This window comes from Mycteria americana, chromosome 2, assembly GCF_035582795.1.
Source record: "Mycteria americana isolate JAX WOST 10 ecotype Jacksonville Zoo and Gardens chromosome 2, USCA_MyAme_1.0, whole genome shotgun sequence".
NCBI lineage: Eukaryota > Metazoa > Chordata > Aves > Ciconiiformes > Ciconiidae > Mycteria > Mycteria americana.
Window position 1 is genome coordinate 162,249,388 of NC_134366.1, and position 19,879 is coordinate 162,269,266.

At 42.2% G+C, this 19,879-nt stretch overlaps 1 protein-coding gene across 1 annotated transcript; it reads right to left on the minus strand.

Annotated features, from left to right (window-relative positions):
* Window positions 1–4,309: 4,309 nt before the first annotated feature.
* Window positions 4,310–19,481, minus strand: DERL1 (derlin 1). The gene is made up of 8 exons (XM_075495233.1): window positions 19,140–19,481; window positions 17,362–17,473; window positions 14,826–14,890; window positions 13,016–13,042; window positions 10,870–10,965; window positions 10,081–10,133; window positions 8,802–8,912; window positions 4,310–7,004 (listed from the first exon to the last, which is right to left on the minus strand). Exons 1-8 carry the CDS (start codon window positions 19,290–19,292, stop codon window positions 6,866–6,868), a joined length of 756 nt encoding a protein of 251 aa, XP_075351348.1. The 5' UTR covers window positions 19,293–19,481; the 3' UTR covers window positions 4,310–6,865.
* Window positions 19,482–19,879: the final 398 nt, after the last annotated feature.

Here is a 19,879-nt window from a genome sequence, read left to right on the forward strand (position 1 = left end):
GGAACCTTCCCTCCACACACACCGAGGTTTTGCCCCTTTATTTTCAGATTAGGAGCTACCTTCCCCTCTACAGCCTTCAGGAACAGCAGTTTACATCCCAAGAGACTTCCCTGAAACTCCCTGGGAAAGGCTGTACCCAAGAGGTGCCAAACCAAGGCCTCCTCAAAACGATTCAGCCACATCTTCATCCTCGTCTGTCCTACTCCCGTCTGGGTTGTACAACCCCACCAGCTCAACACAGCCAACTAAGGAAAGTCAAATAGAGAAAGCTGACTGTCAGGTCATGCCTGACACTCCTCTCTCCTCCTCTTAACTCCATTCCCACAGATGTTTTTTTTGTGTTTAGGTGTGCTGGTCTGCTTGGGGAGCCCCTACCCCTGGCTACGTGCACCTTGGACTACTAAAGCCAAACCAGACATTGATACAGCTAGAGAGGAGAACATTGTGAACAAGTGAACAAGTCCCTGTGAACAGCTCCCTGTGAACAAGTGCAGACTGCGCTTAGGTTTGAATATTGCTAAGACAGAGCTGTAGAATAGAAAAAAAGTAAATATTGCTGTACTGCATGATCCAGAGCACTTCTAATTTCAGCAGAAGTTTCAACTCTTGCAAAATTCTTGCTTTCCTGCTCATAGATCCTGTCCAGGATCTTCTAAGAATATCAATTCCTGCAAGATTTAATCTGTTTTCTGAATTCACACAACACAAGGGCTGAAAGAACAATAAAAGCTCTTTATGCCATCAGTTGCATGAAACTTTGGGATGTTTGAGCTTCTTGATGCTGCCCCAGAATCTTTGCTGTACTTTTTCAACATTAATTGGATTTTTATCTTAAATTACATACCTTGGGGAAGAAGGGCGAGACACAACAGAGAACAGGACAAGACTAACTTTCCTACTCGTTTATACATTAAAAACCCCAAATCCTCTAGCGTCTGGGCTTTGAATCAGCTTTTAAGACAATTAATCTGTACGGAAAAGCTGCTAAGTGAAAATACTGAAACATTAACATCGGTTACAGTTAACTCCTTAGCCTGAGCCCCTAAAACAAACAAGGCTGACGCCGAAGGCACACACGTTGCCATTTTCTTTTTGCAATTGCTGAAATTCGCAACAGCACTAAGCACAGGCAGTTCAGAGTGAACACGCAACTGCTTAAAAAGACAGGTAAAGCAGTTACGGGCACGTGCTCAAGGCTTCCTTCCAGTGAAAGGCTTATCCGCTGAGTCCAGCTGTGGGTACAAATACTAAACAGTGTCTCACCTTGCTCCTCCACCCGCTGTGGGGTTAAGGATTCAGTAGATGAGGACAGACAGGCGTTGCTTTGCTTTGCAGCCTGAGCGGAGATTGCCACTTCTGAGCCCATGTTGGGGGAAAAAGCACTTTGAAAAACATTCTTTGATCAGACAATGAATACAATCCTTTTTCCCATTCTCAAGTCCAGTTAAAAACCAATTTCTCAGCATCTTTAGATCCCTTCCTGACCAATTTAAAATATTTTTTATTCCAAAAATCAGTACCTTGGGCTTCTCTACCTCATACATCTACCAACACCATACACATGCTGTGTTTTCATTAAGAAAAAAAAAAAAAAGCAGCAATGACATAACCTGAGTTGCATTCCTCTGTCACAATATTCACTCCCCACAACCTGGGGCTATAAGCACACACCACTGCCCAAGCATCAGGCAACCTAAACCGTTTTGATCACAGTGACCTGAGACCCTCTCCTATGTATAGAACAGCATTATGCAGGAGGGGCACTGTATGGACTGCAAGGTAAGAGCCCCTCCAGCCTAATCCAAGAGAAAAGTACACTGGCCCACTGCACAGGGAGGGACAGGCAATGGGAAGATCCCCTAATCTTCTCCCCTCTTACGATTGTGAAATGAACTTCCTACCCAATTGCCTGCTCGAGCTTTTACAGCACCGACACTGAGCGCTGCCAGTCAAGTAAGTCTTAATGAAGACAAGTCCTACAAAAAGCCTTTCCAGTTGGAGTATCATGGAACATCAAGTTGGAAGGGACCCATAAGGATCATCAAGTCCAACTCCCTGCTCCTTGCAGGACTACCTAAAACTAAACCACGTGACTAAGAGTGTCGTAGTAGAGTATGTGAGGGTGTTTTGATTTTAAAACAGGCTGAGGGGTCTGTTAGGGTTAACTACAGCTAACCAATATTCTAACCTGAAAGCAAAGGGAAACATTACGCAAAGAAGCTTTCTACATTTAACTACCTATCACAAGGTGACCTAAACTCTGTGAAGAGATTTACCAGGTGGCTTGGCAAGCCCAAGGGTTGGTGCAGGCAAGCATCCTCACACCTCTGGTTACAATAACAAGTCAACGAAGCCATTAATACAGGGATCTACCTGCTGTCCTTTAATCCGTGGCCAGTCCAGGGACTAAATACACGTTTCTTTTAAGAAATAAATGTAAACATTCAGATGGAAGACGACTGCTCGTGGTGGTTTTGTTTTCAAACGCTGTCTCCAGTTGCCATGATCTTCATCGTGGGAGACCTATGGCTGATGGTTAGCAGTCCAGAGAAACTTGGCCTTAAGAGCCCATTTGAGCTCTAATGGCATTTTGCAAGGGCTTTGTCCTCTGGAGGAAAAAAAAAAACCAAAACAAAAAAACCAAACCACCTCCAAGCACGAGAATTAAGGTTTCATCATCACTTTTTTCCCCCGAACATCAACAAGATTCTGCAGAGGCCTTGCCAGCATCCCAGTTACAGCTCCTTTTATGCAACTTTTGCTCACAAGTGTTGTAATCACTCCTCCTAGATCATGTTCCAGAAGATAAAAGGGTGAGCCACTGCTGCGAACAGAACTCCTTTCATCACCAAAAAAGCGCGCTTGAAAAATATAAGCAGCTGACATCTTTTCATCTTTTCAATCCTAGAAAACAGCACATCCTCACCTTTTAGATGCAAGTACTTCTGCTTAATATGCACATATTACATATTTAACTTCATTAATAAAACCATGACAATAGACTCAATTCTGAGTTTCAAGTCACACTATCATCCATGGCAAAACAAGAATCCACAGACACACAAAACAAGAAAAGCCATTTACTACTGCAGGCAATGGCAATGCTAAGAACATCTTCACCAAAATTAGTGCTCTGCCATACTACGGCAAGTACAAATTGATCCATCGTCCTAAACCTACCACAGAACAAGGGAGAATATGAATCATCTTGGTTTTATGGATGCAGAACAGGATTACAAAACCATTAGGTGACTTGTAATATCAGAAGCTTCAGACTGTAAATTAGTATGTATCTCTCCAGCTCACTACCTTAACCATCAAGGCAAAGCAGTCTTCCTCCCTGATAAGGTACACAGTGATATATAAACACAGGAAGAATTTTATGTTGTATTGCAAACAATATGCTATTCTGAAAATTAAAGCCTCTCAGTTTTCCTAATGCGATAATTAGATGACAGAATGAAGCAACAAGTCCAGTTTCTCATTAAGTCACTGGCAACACCACATTACCAAGTTGTGTTGAGAGAGGAGCTGTCGCCAAGACAAAGTGATAGGAATGAAAGATGAAGCGTTTTAGAAGCATTTGATTTCATATTCCTGGCTCTTCCACTGACTGTTTATGCAGCTGGAGCAAAACTGAAAGGCGCACACTTGCCACGCTGTTCTATCTGGTGCATTTAGTACGGACCAAGACTTTCCAGTTCAAGGAGCACAACAAATTCACAGTGCCTTATGTACCAAGTCCATGATCTCCTTTGGGGCCTCTATGGTAACAAACAGGAAAAGTGCAGTCAGATGAATGATGAGGACCAGAAGAGTCATTCAGATGATGCTCAGTGTGTCTCCAAATCAGTTGAGATAAGAGCCTCAAAAGGAGTTCTGGCAGCTGTGCACATCTGGCTGGACAGAGAGAGGGTATTGCAGAATACCAAGCTTACCCCTGGAAAAGTAAGTGATCTCTATCAATCCCACAAAGTTTGAGGGTGAGCAGAAGGATACTTCCTCCCAGAGGACAATAAAGAATGAATCATCAAGTATACAAAAAAAAGCTGTAAAATGATAATAGCCCAGGAAGGACACAGACTGTCAAAACTCATGGTGATAAACAGAAACAAAGAAAACGCCTTTACGATTTTGCAACCGATCAGAGAAGACAAGACTCCCACCCAAAAGCAGGTCATTTTCTTGAGTACTTTTATCAACAGCAGGGGGTGGTGCCACAGTGCAGCTGTCAGACATTCCCCAGAGACGTGCAGATCACAAGGCTCGTCTTAAACTGAAATAGGATTTAGCAAAACAGAGACAGTAACAGAGATTAAAACTTTAATTTAAAACTTTGCCAACAAAAATTGATTACAAAAAGGGAAATTACCTGTACAAAATAAGAAAGGAGGTACTCATTTAACAAGAGGCTGCCATTGTCATTGTATGCTGGAGGACAAACAGTGCTTCAGGTTGAGTGACAAGTGAGAGAAGAGCAAACTGAGCTCGTAATATGGAATTCTGATTCCATAAACCAAAGTCAATTGACTTGAAGCAGCTCAAAAGCTAATCAAGACTTATCAGAAGCCTATTTGCCTTGCAAACCTTTTCCTCTTAATTTATAGAAGGAGAATACACTAGAAAGCAAGACCCAGCACAGTGCACTGGGCCAGGACAATTACTTTTGCCATCCTTCCTCCCACCCAAGCCTTCCTTCTGGCCTTCTGTACAAAGATGTTCTGCAATTTGAGTGTGCCAGGGTTTTAGCTGAGTCACAAACTACTGCATCTTTACTTAAGTTAGGTCCTGACTCAAAATGAAGACAAATGCTTTGGAGACAGTGATATTACTATGACTAAAAAGACCAGCTGCATCATGACTCCTATAAAAACAATGGTTCTCAGACTTTTCAAGTTAGCGTCAAGTAACAGCTGTCAGTCAATGATAGATTAGTATTTACAACACTGCAGTCCTCTTTTCTACCTACCATCTTATACAAAGACAGACAAAAGAGCATCTTTAAAACTTATCACTGAAGAGACAAAAATGGCAGGTGATTTCTGAACTCCAAGTTCCTGTAAAATCTAAGTCCACAATATGACCATTACCAATTTTCTAATTTTTTTCCACAAGCCAGATCAACAAAATTGAGTTGCAGTGAAGAAATGGACCATGCATTTTTTTCAAGCAAGCCAGCTGAAAACTTCCAGTCTGACTGCTTATTTTCCACTCAGTTTCACATCATGTAGTATTTACAAGTTTTTAAACCTTCAGAACCCAGGTTCTGAAGAAGAAACAAAGTAGTAATAAACATGTTTTGGCCCAGATTCACTTCACCTACTTATAGATACCTGAGATACCTAAATTGGGGCAGAACAGCCTTCTGTGCCTTACCTACTCAGTAAAAAGACAGACAAATGCTAAAGGGAAATTCAGTCTTCAATCTCATCCTAGTGAGAGTGCTCTTCTTTCTCCAACTATAAAACGAAAAGAGAGCAACTATATTCCAACTTAGAAGTCTTGGTTAAGCTTAGAGTAATTGCGTTCCTAGCTTAAGTGTTGTCGTTGATGTGAACCTAAGCCTTACCTTGCTCACTAGCAGCTTCCACCTAGGAGAGTCAGGGACAGCTACCTTTTAAGAATGCTATGAGACATGCATGAGTCCTCCTTACAGCTGGGAAAACTGAGATAAGTAGGAAGTTTGCTCAAGTCCACGCGGTGAGTCAGTAACAAGCTAGCATTACAGCCTCCTGGATCTTAGCCCTGTGCTCTGCCCACGGGAACCCAGAACAAGGAAAACTACTGTACAGAATCATTCCCTTCTCCATGTCAAAAAGTTTTACCAAAAAAGTACAGATACTAATAAACAGTGTACATAATTTCTTATTTGACAATGAGTCCTGTAGTAAAGCAATCTGTTCTATTGTCTCTTGACCCTGGAAAAGTTTATTTCCAGCTTTGATTCTTTGACGTCTTAAAGCTTTTAAGAGAAAGTTGAAAGTTCAGTTAACAAACATAATGCTGCAGTCAGTACCCTTTACATTAGCCACAATGATATATTACATTTTCTAGTTTAAGTAGTATTTGTGCTACCCAATTTTGCAATCAAAATAGAAACCTTGAAGCCAAGAATTCACAGATCTCAGGGGAAAAAAAACAAGTCAGACAACTTCAGTTTAAACAGAGCAAGCCTTGTAACATGCCATGAAGAGTTCAGAGATTTCAATTCTGTGAATATCTGTTATTGCCATTTCAAATGAAAGCCCTCTTATCCTTAGTCTTGCCCATCCCATGCTGTAGCAGGTAGGACAAATCCTGCATGGCAAGAAAAAACTACCCTCAAAATACAGCTTAATAATGGAAATGAAACATTTGCACTTTGTTTTATGAATGCAGCAGAGCGATATCACTTAAATAATGTTTCCAAAGACCCTGGGACTTAAGTACAGCTATGGAAAAAGTCAGCTTCCTAAACTCTGCGGTTAGTTTGATCCATCTGCCTCACACTGGATTCTTACCTTACCACAGTCAACAAAGCTTTTAACGTCCCAGGTGAGACAAAACACCATTAGCTTGTTCCATCTCATCACAGAACAAGACGGCATAGTGGATGCCCATTGTGACAGACAGACAATACTGTATAAAGAAGGCTTCTTTTAATGGCAGAATCAAATTGGACACTACTGGCTAACCTGGAGCAAGATCTACATTTTTCCCTTCTGTTGTTTTTAATTTTCTCTTGAACCAGAAACATTCTTTCTAATCAGTTAAATCCGACAGTACTACAGAGAGCTCAGTTCTTAAGCACGCTCTGCACCAGGAAGGGTCGGTCCTACGCCCAATTAAAACCAAAGAGTTGCTGTTTTCCAAGGGCAGGAGTTCTTCACTGGTCACCTAGCCGGAAACCTTGGCCCCAGTTGTGTCTTCCACCACCCTGCTGATCTTCTGCAGCTCTTCTCATGCTAGCGGGTGGGACACCAAACCCCGACACTCCTCCTCTCCTATTTGGCAGCCAGCGGTACCTAGGACAAGCCAGGAAAGAAGGACAGAGTTTGAGAAACAGCTCTACCTTGGGGGTAAATGCCAGACTACTTTTCCATGCACTTCCTTTTAGCTGCTAGACTTTGCAATAAAACTGGCTTTTCACAGCAGTACTTCACAGAATTCTTTCCAAATCTAAGCTTTCAGCACATGCAGGAATGGGAATTCTGAGGAACTTCCATCTCTGGGATATGGTTAGATACAATAATCCAAAGGGAGGGAAAAAACCCCACATGATAAGGGAGTCTCATTGTTGAGAGTAAATGCTGTGATACAAACTTAATTCCCCTAACTTCTCTCCCTTTTTTCAGGGGAAATAATAATAAAAATCCAAATCACTTCTGAGCATCTGTCTCTTCAGTAGTTACAAAGCTCTTGTTACCACAGCATCCAACCATCTCACTGCTCTCTAAGTAAACATTCCTGAGGAACCGAGGACCAAAGAGACTAAGGGAAACAGGCTCAAGAAACTAGCTTGCCTGAAATCAAAGCTCAAGCAAATCAGAGCTCTAAGACCTTATCATCCAACTTAGGCTACCATCTAAATAGTCAGAGTGATCTAAAATACAGCTTCTGCATTTTGCAAGGGATGCCATCAATGCAGAGTTATTTCAGCTCTACAATAGTTACAATGAGCTCCTGCAAAACCCTTGCTGAATTTGACCACGAAAATCTGAGGCCCAGACATAAAACCCAGATTCCTTTCTACAAGAAAAATGATCCTGTATAGAAAGAGTTCTTCATTATTATATTAAAGATATCTGTAATTCATCACAGCATTTTTTTTAACAAAACATTACAGTGCAAAGACAGAATTTATCCCTCTTTAGAGATGTTTGCAGTACTCCTGTTCCTGCTTCTCAAATATAGAGAAAAATTAAATACACATATGAGGAATCAAGAGAATTACACATAACCAACAAGACTGATGGCAGTTTCAGAGCTGTTATTACCTTGAAAGACATTTTAAAACAACATTTTGTCTTCTAGTCTTTATGGAAAATTAGGTTTACCAAATGGCTTGCAAACACAAAAGTAGAATATAAAGCTTCCCTACTCATTAAAACTTGTACAGAAAGTATAGCTGTAATTCAACTTTGCATCTTATAATTAACAGTTTTTATATCCTATAAAAAGGATTATCTGAGTTGCTAACTAAAGTTTGGTAGAGAAAGAATATTTACAACCCAAAAGGATGAGGACAAGGGCAACTGCAGCTACAAACTTTGGCTTCTGATCGTAGTATTTCAGTGCCAAAACAATGAACAGATTGCAAGAAAAAGCACTTCAGAAACCAAGACCTGCAGTCTCAGTCAAGGTGACTGGTATCAACTGCAAAGCAGAATACATAGTATAGTCCTGAACAAGTCTGCAACTGACTCCTATTATTGTTACAGGTTGCTGAACTGGTAGCTACTGTAATGATACATGGAAATACAGATAAAAGATCATTTACAGGAGAAATTTTTTTTTATACCGTCTGAGAATTGTTAGATAGTTCTCTTACTATGGCTCAGTTCACTAGCAGAACTATGACTTTTACTCTCACTCTTAAGAATGGGTAAAGGACAGAAGCCATCCATAGGGGTAACAAAGAACTCTCACATTTACAAGAAAACAACATTTTTGATGACTCAACAGCACAGTCAATATGATAGTCTGAAGCAGGTTGATTTAGCAAAGTATTTTACACCTTACAACCCCAGCAAATATGTGTGATGAATAATACAGAAAATTGGACCAAACAAACACTGAGCTAAAGAATAAAGCCAGCTTACAGGAACTGAGGTGTAGACAGAAAATTCCTTCCTCCCAAATCCATTGGATATTTAAACATTAAGAAGAAATACAGGTGTCCAACCAGATTTCCTATCAGCTCATTGATGACTCTGCAAGGCAAAAGAAAACGAATTGTTTCACATGCTGTCTTCACTGAAAATAAACGAGTGACCATCTTCTGCCAGTTACTACTGTTCACCTGCCAAGGGCATTGCCGGGGCCATGAGCCACAGAAAATTTCCCTTCCCTCAGCATTTTGCAGTCACTACTTTAGAAGGGCCAACCTTCAGTGCCAACACATCAACAGGCTGTTACACCCTCCCTTCCAAGCCTTCTCTACAATCTGTACTGAAAATGCAATTAAATACTTGTTTACATCAGGGAATTAGACCGTACAGCTATTTGTGTCTAAAATAATAGTCTGCGGAGCTTGAGAAGCTACCGCTGTTTTCACTGGACAACCTGTCTCCTGCTGCACTGAACTGTTTTGTTCCCACTTTTGCAGAAACACTGCTGAATGGAGGCCCTTGAGTATCTTCCGTCATGCATAGAAACAGCAGGTATCTAACAGCAAGCAGTTTTCTCAAGTGACAGATGAGTCAGTAGGAGGCACAGCCAGAAAAGGGAATTTGGTTTTGCTGTACTATCTCCTCCTTTTATAAATCAACCACATAACTTGTTATTGTCACTAATTGTGTTACAGCGGCACCAAGAGGCCCCAACCAATGCAGGGCACCAACGGGAAAGACCATGCAGAGAGGGGATTTCTGCATCACAGAGTTTAGTCAAAGAAACCCAAGAGAGACCAACAAATTCAGACGGTGTTAATATGGCACTCTGTGGGCTTGTTATTGCCATTTTCCCTTGTTTCACAAGCTGAAAAAACATCACACTGGACGAGATTGTGAGGGAAAGAAGTAACAGCACTATCAGAGTCAAGCTAAATTTGTTTCTAAAACCAGTAATGATGGTTTTTCATATGGGATGACATCTTTCTTTACTGTGCATTACTCTTCTAGTAAGGAAAAGGCCTAATGCATAGATTTACTAGAAAATAAACCAAATTCTTATTACTTTGCCCTCACCTACATTCTCTAGTTCTCACATGCACATCTCCTCTTTGCTTTTATCTTAAATGACCACCATGTGACACTGAGCATTATCAGTCACATTATAAAGCTTTAAGCCTCTTATTTTAATATTGCTTCTAAATTCAGCAGTAAGTTCAATAGCTGTAAATGCTTTTATATCAAATTAGCCATGTAAGTAAATACATACGATCCACCAATGATGTAGTTGAATCCCAGAATAACCCATGGAAGGTAACAGGCCTGAAAAAGAACACAATGGAGACAGAGAAGTTGTAAGTACAAGTTAAGGACATAAACCTGCTCAACTTCCCACTGCACTAATAAGCATGATTATAATCCCAATGTTTTAGGCATTACACAAATTCTGATATATTAACTTAAGCAGATTCTACCTAACAAGGTAGGATACTCCAAACTGAGCAACAACTAATATTTTTAGACAAATCATATTCATTTAAACATTGTAAGCAGATGCATCTTTTGTACTCTATGTTCCACAGCAAGCTTACATCTGAAGCAAAGTCCTAACATTTCTGATTTTGAAAAGGTCTGGAAACAATGATCAAAAGAGAGACCTGGAAGAAACAGACAAGGTTGCACAGGAAAGGACAATTTAAAATATAAACATTTTGTCACTGCGGTGTCACTACATTCAGCTTTTCTCCAGGCTAATGTTTATCAGGAATTTTTTCCTCTTTTCAGACTGATGAATTTCAGTTGTCAGGACATCTTTTCAGTAAAGCCACACTGAGTGACACCATATGGAAGACCATGAAGAAATTTGCCTTTGCTGCATCTCAAGGAGTATATAGATGGAAGACCATGAAGAAATTTGTCTTTGCTGCATCTCAAGGAGTATATAGCTATGTGAAAGCATGGGACATCTTTAATAAGAGAAAATATTGATATTTTGTCCCTCACCGCCTTCATGTGCATCTTCGGGGCAGAAACCTTTCCAATATCCTGTCTGACATACCTTAAATCTTGTTCCAAACCAAAACGATACAATCATGTCTCTGTTCAGCTGGGCCCACACATAAAGTACTGACATGATGAGTGGAATCATCAGCAACTGCAATGTTTAAAAAAAAAACAAAAGGCAAAAAGTTACCATCACTTTCATGGAAGCCTGAGAAACTTAAACAGGCAGTAGGAGCTCTAAGCTTCAAAAATCGCTTGTAAGCATGATATATCAGCAAAATCTTTAAAGATTGCCCCAGAATCTTTGCCATCATGTGTCATGGATCTGTTCAAAAGCTATTGAGAAAGCTAAGCAGGAGAACCTACTTGGTCATTCTCTTTTGCAAGACCATGCCAAAGCAAAGGGCTCCAACATGCACCAAGTGAAAGAGCAGCTGTGGCGAACTCCTTTGCTCCCAGCTGCTTGGTAGCACATCTACAGCAGAGTCAGCAACATATTTGTGCCACAGTCATTTCCATTCACAACTCAGGGCACTAACCCAAACACACTCATCTAGGGCCAAGCTAATAAGCCAGATGAAGTATTACTCCATCGAATTGCCAGCTACATCCCCTTGAGCACCAGAGGGAAGGTGCACCAGTAAATCACCGTTTCAGAGTACTGCAGCCAGCCTTGGCAAAGCCACCTTGGTAGAGCTCGGAGTTAACCCATGCTCCATGCCAGGAGATGAGACCGTTTCAAATACCTCCTTACTGTGACTGTATATGAGCTGATTGGACTATTTCTAGTGAAACAAATATAAAGCACTATTGTAGCTATCTGCTGATTTCTAGACTGAAGACAGACTGTGCCAGCAATATTTCCATGAAATGGTTTAATGCTACAAACCAACTTGTGTGTTTGGAAGAGAGGCTAAAACTCATCCCTTCGGGTGTGCCGCTATTTAACAGGTTCCACGTTAAAGCTGGCACACTGGCATCAGTCCAGCTTTCCCCCAGCCCTACGGTGTACCAGCAGTCTGACTCGTCACACAAGCACTTTAGGGTCTTCATCAAAACCATTTTTATTTTACTGGAAAAACAAAGTAATATCTAATTTCCAAAAGTATTTGACATGAGAATAGAGGCCCAGCTATCCTACTCTATCTTCTCACTTTCAAGCAAGCCACTCAACACAAGCAAAAAGACCTTATTTCTAAGAAAAACACATTTATACATCCAACAACTGATTCTCTTTCAAGCAATACTCTATGCAGATATAAAACCATTTTAAGTACCTTCTTAAAAAGATACAAATCAACACAATCAGCCTAAAATTCATACAATGTATGGGTGACTTCAACATGCTTTTGAAGAATCTTGTGGCATCTTCCCCACAGCAAAAAAAGTTTAAGTATGAAGTTATGGACAGCCCTTAACAGAACTCAGTCCTGACTGCAGATGCATGATCACTATTTCTGTCTACTAGGGGAGCCTGATAAGTGATCTAATAAATGCTAAGATAACATTATACAGAATATTAGAGATATTGGAACAGGCTTTAGGTGACGGGGACAGAATAAGATGAGGAGAGAACAGCAGAGGCATGCTGAAGACATGCAGTTATTTGATACTCTGTTGTGTCCAAGAAACACTCCCTCATTTCCCCCCTTAATACGTGAGGGCATAAGAACTACCTCATTGACACTGGTTCTTTAGACCACTATTTTAATCATTCGTGTGAAGATTTTGAACTTCACAGTTCTGATCTGAATCTGAAGCTGCGTTTTTCAGAAAAAGATCTTCTGTTGGCAAATAAAAGGCACATTAAATTTGAGACTAATGAACCCAAGAATCATTTTTACATAAGAAAGTGAGAATGCAGATCCACATTCATTAGAGGAAACAGTGCATAGGTGACATCTTGTGTCCATTTTAGTAAAAGGCTGAACAATTCCTGACTGCACAAACAGCCAATTTTTACTCCTTGACTCCCTAACTAGGTTAGGAGTAGCAGAGTCAGATACAGGCTTGTGACATTAGCTGAGGCTAACCCAAACTAAAAAACTAACACCACACACGCAGCAGTCCATTTTGATATAAACTAAACAAGCCTAGCTTAATTACGTTCTGCAGTTATGCCGATAATGCTCTCTATAAAGTCATTAAGTAGTCAGAAAGTTCCATAAGATTATTGTTTAGGAAACTGCACTGCACCTTACCTGCATGTCCATTGCCAAGCCAGTTATCTGTCATTGCACCATTAAGGAAAACGCAGCAAAACCTGATAGACTAGAACGACAAAAAGAAGCTGCACACACACTGAACACACATGCAAAGGCCTTTAATGTTCACAATTAAAACAGCGTTCCTGTGCAGTATTAAGTTAACCACTGGAAAAAAATGAAAAACCTCCAATGATCTAGAGACTTACACACTTAGTTTCAATAATTGCCTTTCAGTAGCCTTTCAAGCTACCACCTCAAGTCATTACCCCGAGGGCTGATGGATGCGCTGGCCTTCCCTCCATGATGAAATTGGCTAACTACAAACTCAATCAGTCCTTGCATAAAAGCATGTTACAGGTTTAACAGCTGGATTCTTACATTAGTTTTTTTAAAGACTAAAATGTTGGGTTTCTAACTAAAGAAATACCAGGTCAGAAAAAAATATCAATATATTGCCACCGAGTCATAGAAAATAAATAATTTCTTGAAGTGCATCAATGCAGGCTTTTAATACTACTCTCCCACCTTGGAACCCAAAGGATCTACTTGCTGTAGTAACTGCTGAGTAGAAACAATTGATGAAGAATTTTGCTATGGTCAGAATGCTTTTAACAGTTCATGAATGCGTATAAAATGGCACCAAGCATTTTCCCAGATCATGCATCCAGATTGCTCCTTACATCATATAGGGAACAAGCAACTGGAAGCTTTTAAATGACCAGTTTGAAAGTCAAGTCACAATCAGATTCATCTAATAGCTCACAGCCAACAGCCTGCAACCACAATGAAGCTGATGGTTTTCTTAACACCATAACTAAACTCACATTGTTTTCCTAGTTACTGCTGTGGCTCAACAGGACTAGCAGGAATAGCAAATCCCTCCATACACTGGAATGCCACTAGAGATAGTTAATCTATTGATAAAGGCGACAGCATTTCTACACACTAGCTTTCCTGGCTCTATGTGGTTCGCACTGATGTCACCACTCCCTTTTTTCCACATGCTGTGCCACTGCAAATTGCTACAAGGAGGCAGCAACAGCACAGACAGAATGGCAGCATCTCCAAGGGTGGAGGTGCCTCTCTTGGCAACCCGTGCCAGTGGTTGACTGCCCTTACAGAAAAAAGGGTCTTTCTTACATTTAAATGGAATTTTCTGTGCTTCATTTTGTGCCTGTTCTCTCTTGTCCCACCACTGAGAGAACTCTGGCTCCATTTCCTTTACTCCCTCCCCCATCAGGTATTTATCCACATGGGTAAGACACCCCTAAGCGTCCTGTTCTCCAGGCTGCACAATCCCAGCTCTCTCAGTCTCTCCTCATGTGGCAGATGCTCCAACACTTTAATCATCTTCATGACCTTTCACTGGACTCACTCCAGTATGCCCATGTCTCTCTTGTACTTGAGAACCTGGAGCTGGATGCAGCCCCCCATATGTCTCACAAGGGCTGAGCAGAGAGGAGTAATCACCTTCCTCAACCTGCTGGCAGTGCTCTGCCTAATGCAGCCAGGGAGGCTGGTGGCCACCTTTGCCACAAAGGCATATTGCTGGCTCATGGCCAACTTGGTGTCCAGCAGGACCCCCGGGGCCTTTTCTGCCAAGATGCTTTGCAGACTGTCAGTCCCCAGCCTGCCCTGGTGCCTGAGGCTGTTCCTCCCCAGGGGCAGGTCCCTGCACTTCCCTTTGCTGAGCTTCATGAGATTCCTGACCAGCACATTGCTAAAACTTGGTCTTTGAACATGTTTTAAGCAGAAATAGAAGAACCAAAATATTCTACAAGTTTGGTGATGAGCAGAAGGATACAACAATGCAGATCCAATTAAACAGAAGCATGAACATGTAATCTGCTGGCCTTCCATCAAAAGCCCCTGTAAATAAAAAGAATTGTTAGGAAAGGTACTGAGATCTTGATAAGAATTTTTTTTTTTTTTCCTTTTAGGAGTCTAAGAAAAGCTCAGTTAATAACAGTTGCCCTACATGCCTACATGCAGTCTGTGGTTTATGATTTTTTTTTTTTTTTTTTTTAGAAGGCCTTATAATAGAACAACCTACAGGACAAAAAATAAGACATTCAGCCTATTGCATTAAGTGCACACTCAGCAGCTGTACTCAAAGAACACACTTTAAACTCTGGAGATAAGTGATTTTAACTTCACAAGACTTGAAAATGGAGTTGGATCCCATCCTTCATAAGAAGCTGCCAGTCGGAAGCACACAATAAGGAAATATATTTGGACAGCAAAAGCGGAGACACCAAGTTCAATGATCAAGTCATGTGAAAACCAGTCCTTACTTAGGCAAATTGCATCCTTTTTGCATCATCTAGTCAGACTCAAGAGATACAATAGTTTTTACACTCCAGAAAAATTAACATACATGACAAGGAGGGTACACAGATTGCAAACTGTGGTAAAAAGCTGGCATGGACCTCAGCATTTGAGCAAGACTACTATTAACTTTCATATACCTCTGTGCAGGCAAGGAAAGCCTGAGAATACTGCTGAAACAGACCCAAAGCACACAGGGACAAACACAGCGCACCACGAACAAGCTGAACAAGCTGAATTACATGCTAATAATTAAACATCAAAATGCCTAGAAAGAAGGCCACTGCTTAACGTTAGCACGATTTGGCTTCCTACAACTATTTTACACGTCCCCAAAAATTTAAAGCAAGAAACCAAATAAAAACACATCAATCTCCTTTTCCTCAGGAAGCTAGAGGTCAGCTTGTTAGGAAAGCACAGGCACAGTACAAAACCATATGGATATTTTTGACAGCTAAATTTGAAGCTAGCATGCAACACCAATGTATGCTCAAAAACCACATACAACCCTGAAAATAGAAGTTGCACTTCCTCAGTTTCACAGACAAAAGGAGGCACAGACCTATGCTGATTTCTACCTGTAAACATACTATCAGCAACTTACACACCTCCCACTTTCAGAAGGATTCAAGCCTTTTTCGTAGAGAGGAAGGACTGACCTAACCAAGAACTTCATTTATACCCAGAAAAATTACTGTAATATAACAGAAAGGTATTGATTCAAACAACAACACAGCTGACTTCCCAGTTTCAAAATCCCGATGTGTTGTACAGCAGGAATGTAAATTTACTGCTGAAAGAACTGACTTCTTTCCATGAGACTTCTGCCACAGCATAGACAGCTAGAGCATTTTTTAAGTATATGTACAAGCAGCGATGTCTTATAATTTGCATATATTAATCAGGAACTCTTACTACCCATAGCTTTGCACAGTAGAATGTTGTAACTGCCAGCACTCTCATGTGTTCATAATCTACTGCAGAAAGGCTCAAAGAGGAGGAGCAACCATTTCTAGCTATTAAATTACTACTTACTTTTGCTAAGGAACAACCAAATACAATCTGTCACCACTCCTCCCTTTCCCTGCTACCCTTCTTATGACTTATATGGGATTCCACAATACCCTCTGGATGACAGATTTACCATCAATCTCTTCTCTATTGTAGGACTTCTCAAACGTCACCTTGCAATGCATTTCCACTTACAACATCAGTTCTAAGACTCCATTAGAACTACACAGAAATTCTTTTTCATAAAGGCTTTCAGGAGGAGCTTGGCTTTGCAAATGCTTTAGTTTAATTATTTACTTCAATTGAAACAATATTTCTTTAGTTTTAATGAACTGTGCAATGCAAAATGAAACCAGTTTTGAAGCTACCTTGTAACAACAATCTCTATTTTGAAAGAAATGATCTCTTATTTGATCTCCTTTTCTTCCACTCTTTAACTTTTCCCCAACTGAAAATCCAACTAGTTCCATAACTTTTTCACATTTCTGTTTGACGGAGGGGTACACTTCATTTGTACAAGGTATCTCTCAATTCAATATAACTGATAGAAGAACACAGGTGAGCATCACTGCCTTTTAAAAAAAGGAAAAAATGACACTTATTTTCTCAAGATGGATATACCCACTATTACATATTTTCTATCATCCTTCCATGTAAAAGGACATCAGACACAGGAAAACAGAGGTTACGTCATCTTTTAGTCTCTCTCCCTCATTTCCTGAAATCCAACAACTAAAAGTACCAGACCCTCCTATTGAAAGAAGTATCAAATTCAGATCCCAAATGAACAGGCTCCCTGCCAAAGGGAAGGAGCCAGTCACAGAAAATCAGTTTTCAGAGCAGCTTCCCATTGACCAACATAGCGGGCACAGAGATGAGCCATCTTTCTCACGACCCCATCGCCACAAACATTCGGAAAAGCAGCTCTATCTGACAATGTTTAGCCCCTATCAACTCCAGGCAGAGTTCACCACATGCATACAATTTAATGGATAACATACCTGTTTCTAATCGTGATGAATATTGATACAAGAAATACAAATTCACCAAGTAGAGAAATCCTGTTCCAGGTCCCACTGGGAAGAAGAAAGTTGCAGTTATCGGCCGCCAGATCTGTCCAGATCAAAAGAGAAAGATACATTTATATACTGTAGAATGAACTCATATACATTAGTTTTTTGTCTTCATTCATTATCAATTACCTCGAAGATCAAGGAGGAGATTAGAAATAGCCCAAGTATCAATTACTGCTGCTTCAGTAGCTTTACAGTTTTTTTTTAAATCTGATAAGCAAAGCTATTAAGATTACAACAGAAATCACACACAACTTCCAGATCGCTTCCATCACGTCTTCGCAGTATTGAGTCTTTATTGCAGTGCAAAAGGGATGTGCTTGCAAGGATGCTACCCTGTTTTAAAAGCATCCATACAGAACCCATTCTTACCTGTTGAACAGAGGCCAAGGAATTCACACAACGGCCTTTAGCGTACCATTCCAGACAGCATGCCCTGCTCTGACCATTTTATGCCTGCTTTAGAGAGTCTCCCAATTATCAATATCAGGCACAGCCAACTGCATGGCAGCATGCAGCAAGGACAGAAAATGTCTGGCTGTTTATGAATAAGCTCTTTAACTGGCAACACTTCCAAATAGAGTACTGGGATCCTGAACATCACAGTTCCAGAAGGAATAACAGAACTAGAAGGAAAAACAGTCATTTAAGCTACCAAATTTTGGGGACAATACATGAAACAAACTACAGATACAGAGCTATCTTTTTTTGCATTCAGTCTTTTTCACTGAAGATATAATGAGCACATATAATAGAAATGTAAAGGTTGGGATTTTTTCCTCTTCCTTCACTTTCATTTTCAGTTCATCCAATGGGTGGTCTCCCCCTACACACCTGCGTACCAAAACACTGAACCTGTAACCTCTCAAAGCAAGGAAAAAGACTATGTCCAGTTTGTGTCCATTTTTGATATTTCTAACGCAACCAGAAACACCGTACATCTGAAACCTCAGGACTTCAGTTGTTAGTTTATGTCAGCCGTACCTAGGCACAGACACTGACAATCCCAAACCCAAGCTTTTTCAAATTGCAAGCAAGAAACGCTAAGAAGGTGCAAAAGATGCACTTTCTTAGCTCTGCCTTAATATCTCCAGAGCCACCTGCGGTTTAGGACAGTTGCACACCTGCCTGTAACCCCTGTTCCCAAAGTCACACCCACACAATCGCACAACGGAGGCTGGGCAAGTCACCTGAAGTCACAGCCAGGTCTTATGAGTATAGAGTGCCTTGGCACAACAACCGGTACCAGCCAGAACAACCACTCAAAAAAACTTCGGAAAAAGAGGCACCAGAATGACATGTAAGACGAACTACAGGGCCTGTCAAGGGCCACAGCCCTCCCTGGCTCAGCCAGGGCCCCTGGCAGGGCCAGGCACTGCAGCCTGTGTCACCTTGGTGGGGAGCCCGGGGCCTGCGGAGGCAGAGCACTAGCTAAACCCGCAGGCCTTACATAGGTTAAGCAGGAAGGTAGGCTGGCTTCCCGCTGGAGGTGGTCTGGGTCACTGCTAAGGGCTGCCTCGGTGCGCGATTTCCTCACAACGCGGCCGCGGAGGCCGGGGGTGAGGGCCAGCCCCGCCCGCGGCCCCCAGCCCCTCAGCACGGCCAGTCGCTCATACAACTCCCAGAATGCCGAGCGCGCCCCGGACCGAGCTCTCTTATGGCGCGGGCACCGCAGGGCACGCCGGGACCGGTAGTGCGGCCCGTACCTGGAAGCGGTTGATGAAGGCGTCGGGCCAGAGGAAGAGGTAGACGGGGCTGACGAGGCCCAGCTTGCCGATAAGCGGCACCGCGATGGAGCCGGCGAACCAGTAGCGGGTGATCAGCGGGATGCTCCGGAACCAGTCCCCCAGGTCCGACATGTCGCCGCCGCCGCGCCCGGCCACCGCCGAAACCTCGCTACGAACCGGCCGCTGAGGGAGGGAAGAGGAGATTCGAGGCGAGGGTCCGGCCGCGCTCCGCCCGCTGCTCCCGCCGCCCCGGGCAGGGAGGGGAGCCCCGAGCCAGACGTGGCGCCGCCGAATTCGGCCGAGCCCCCGCGATTTCCGGCCCCGCCCCTTCGGCTGCCGGAGCAACGGCAGCGCCGGAAGTCCCGCCTCCCGGGGGGGGGGGGAGCGACCCGCCGTTGCCGGGTGACGGTGCCGCCGTCCCCGCGGGCTGGGCCTGCAGTCGGCCCCGTTCCCCGGAGCTGTGTTTAGTAACGCGAGGGCGTTAGCAACAAGAGTGAACCGGCAGTAAGTCCCGCACTTGCGAAAGCCCGAAAAAACCTATTAAATGTCCCATTGCATTATCTCATGAAATTGTTTTCCTCATAGGACGTGTCATTATGTGATAAAAACATTTTTTTATAATTCGTGGCCTCCACTTTATTCATTATGCGACGCTGACCGCGCTCCGCTCCCCTGTTCCCGCCCTGGACCCCCGCGTGACGCCCACGAGGGAAACTACA

Bases quoted from the DNA above. Each gene is read 5' to 3' on its own strand.
- DERL1 (XM_075495233.1), bottom strand. From the start codon at position 19,292: ATGTCGGACCTGGGGGACTGGTTCCGGAGCATCCCGCTGATCACCCGC. The intron at 13,043-14,825 runs GTATCCTTCTGC...GTGCAATGACAG, and splicing joins TTAATTGGATCTGCATTGTT to ATAACTGGCTTGGCAATGGA. The intron at 8,913-10,080 runs GTATGTATTTAC...TTTGCCTTGCAG, and splicing joins AACTACATCATTGGTGGATC to AGTCATCAATGAGCTGATAG.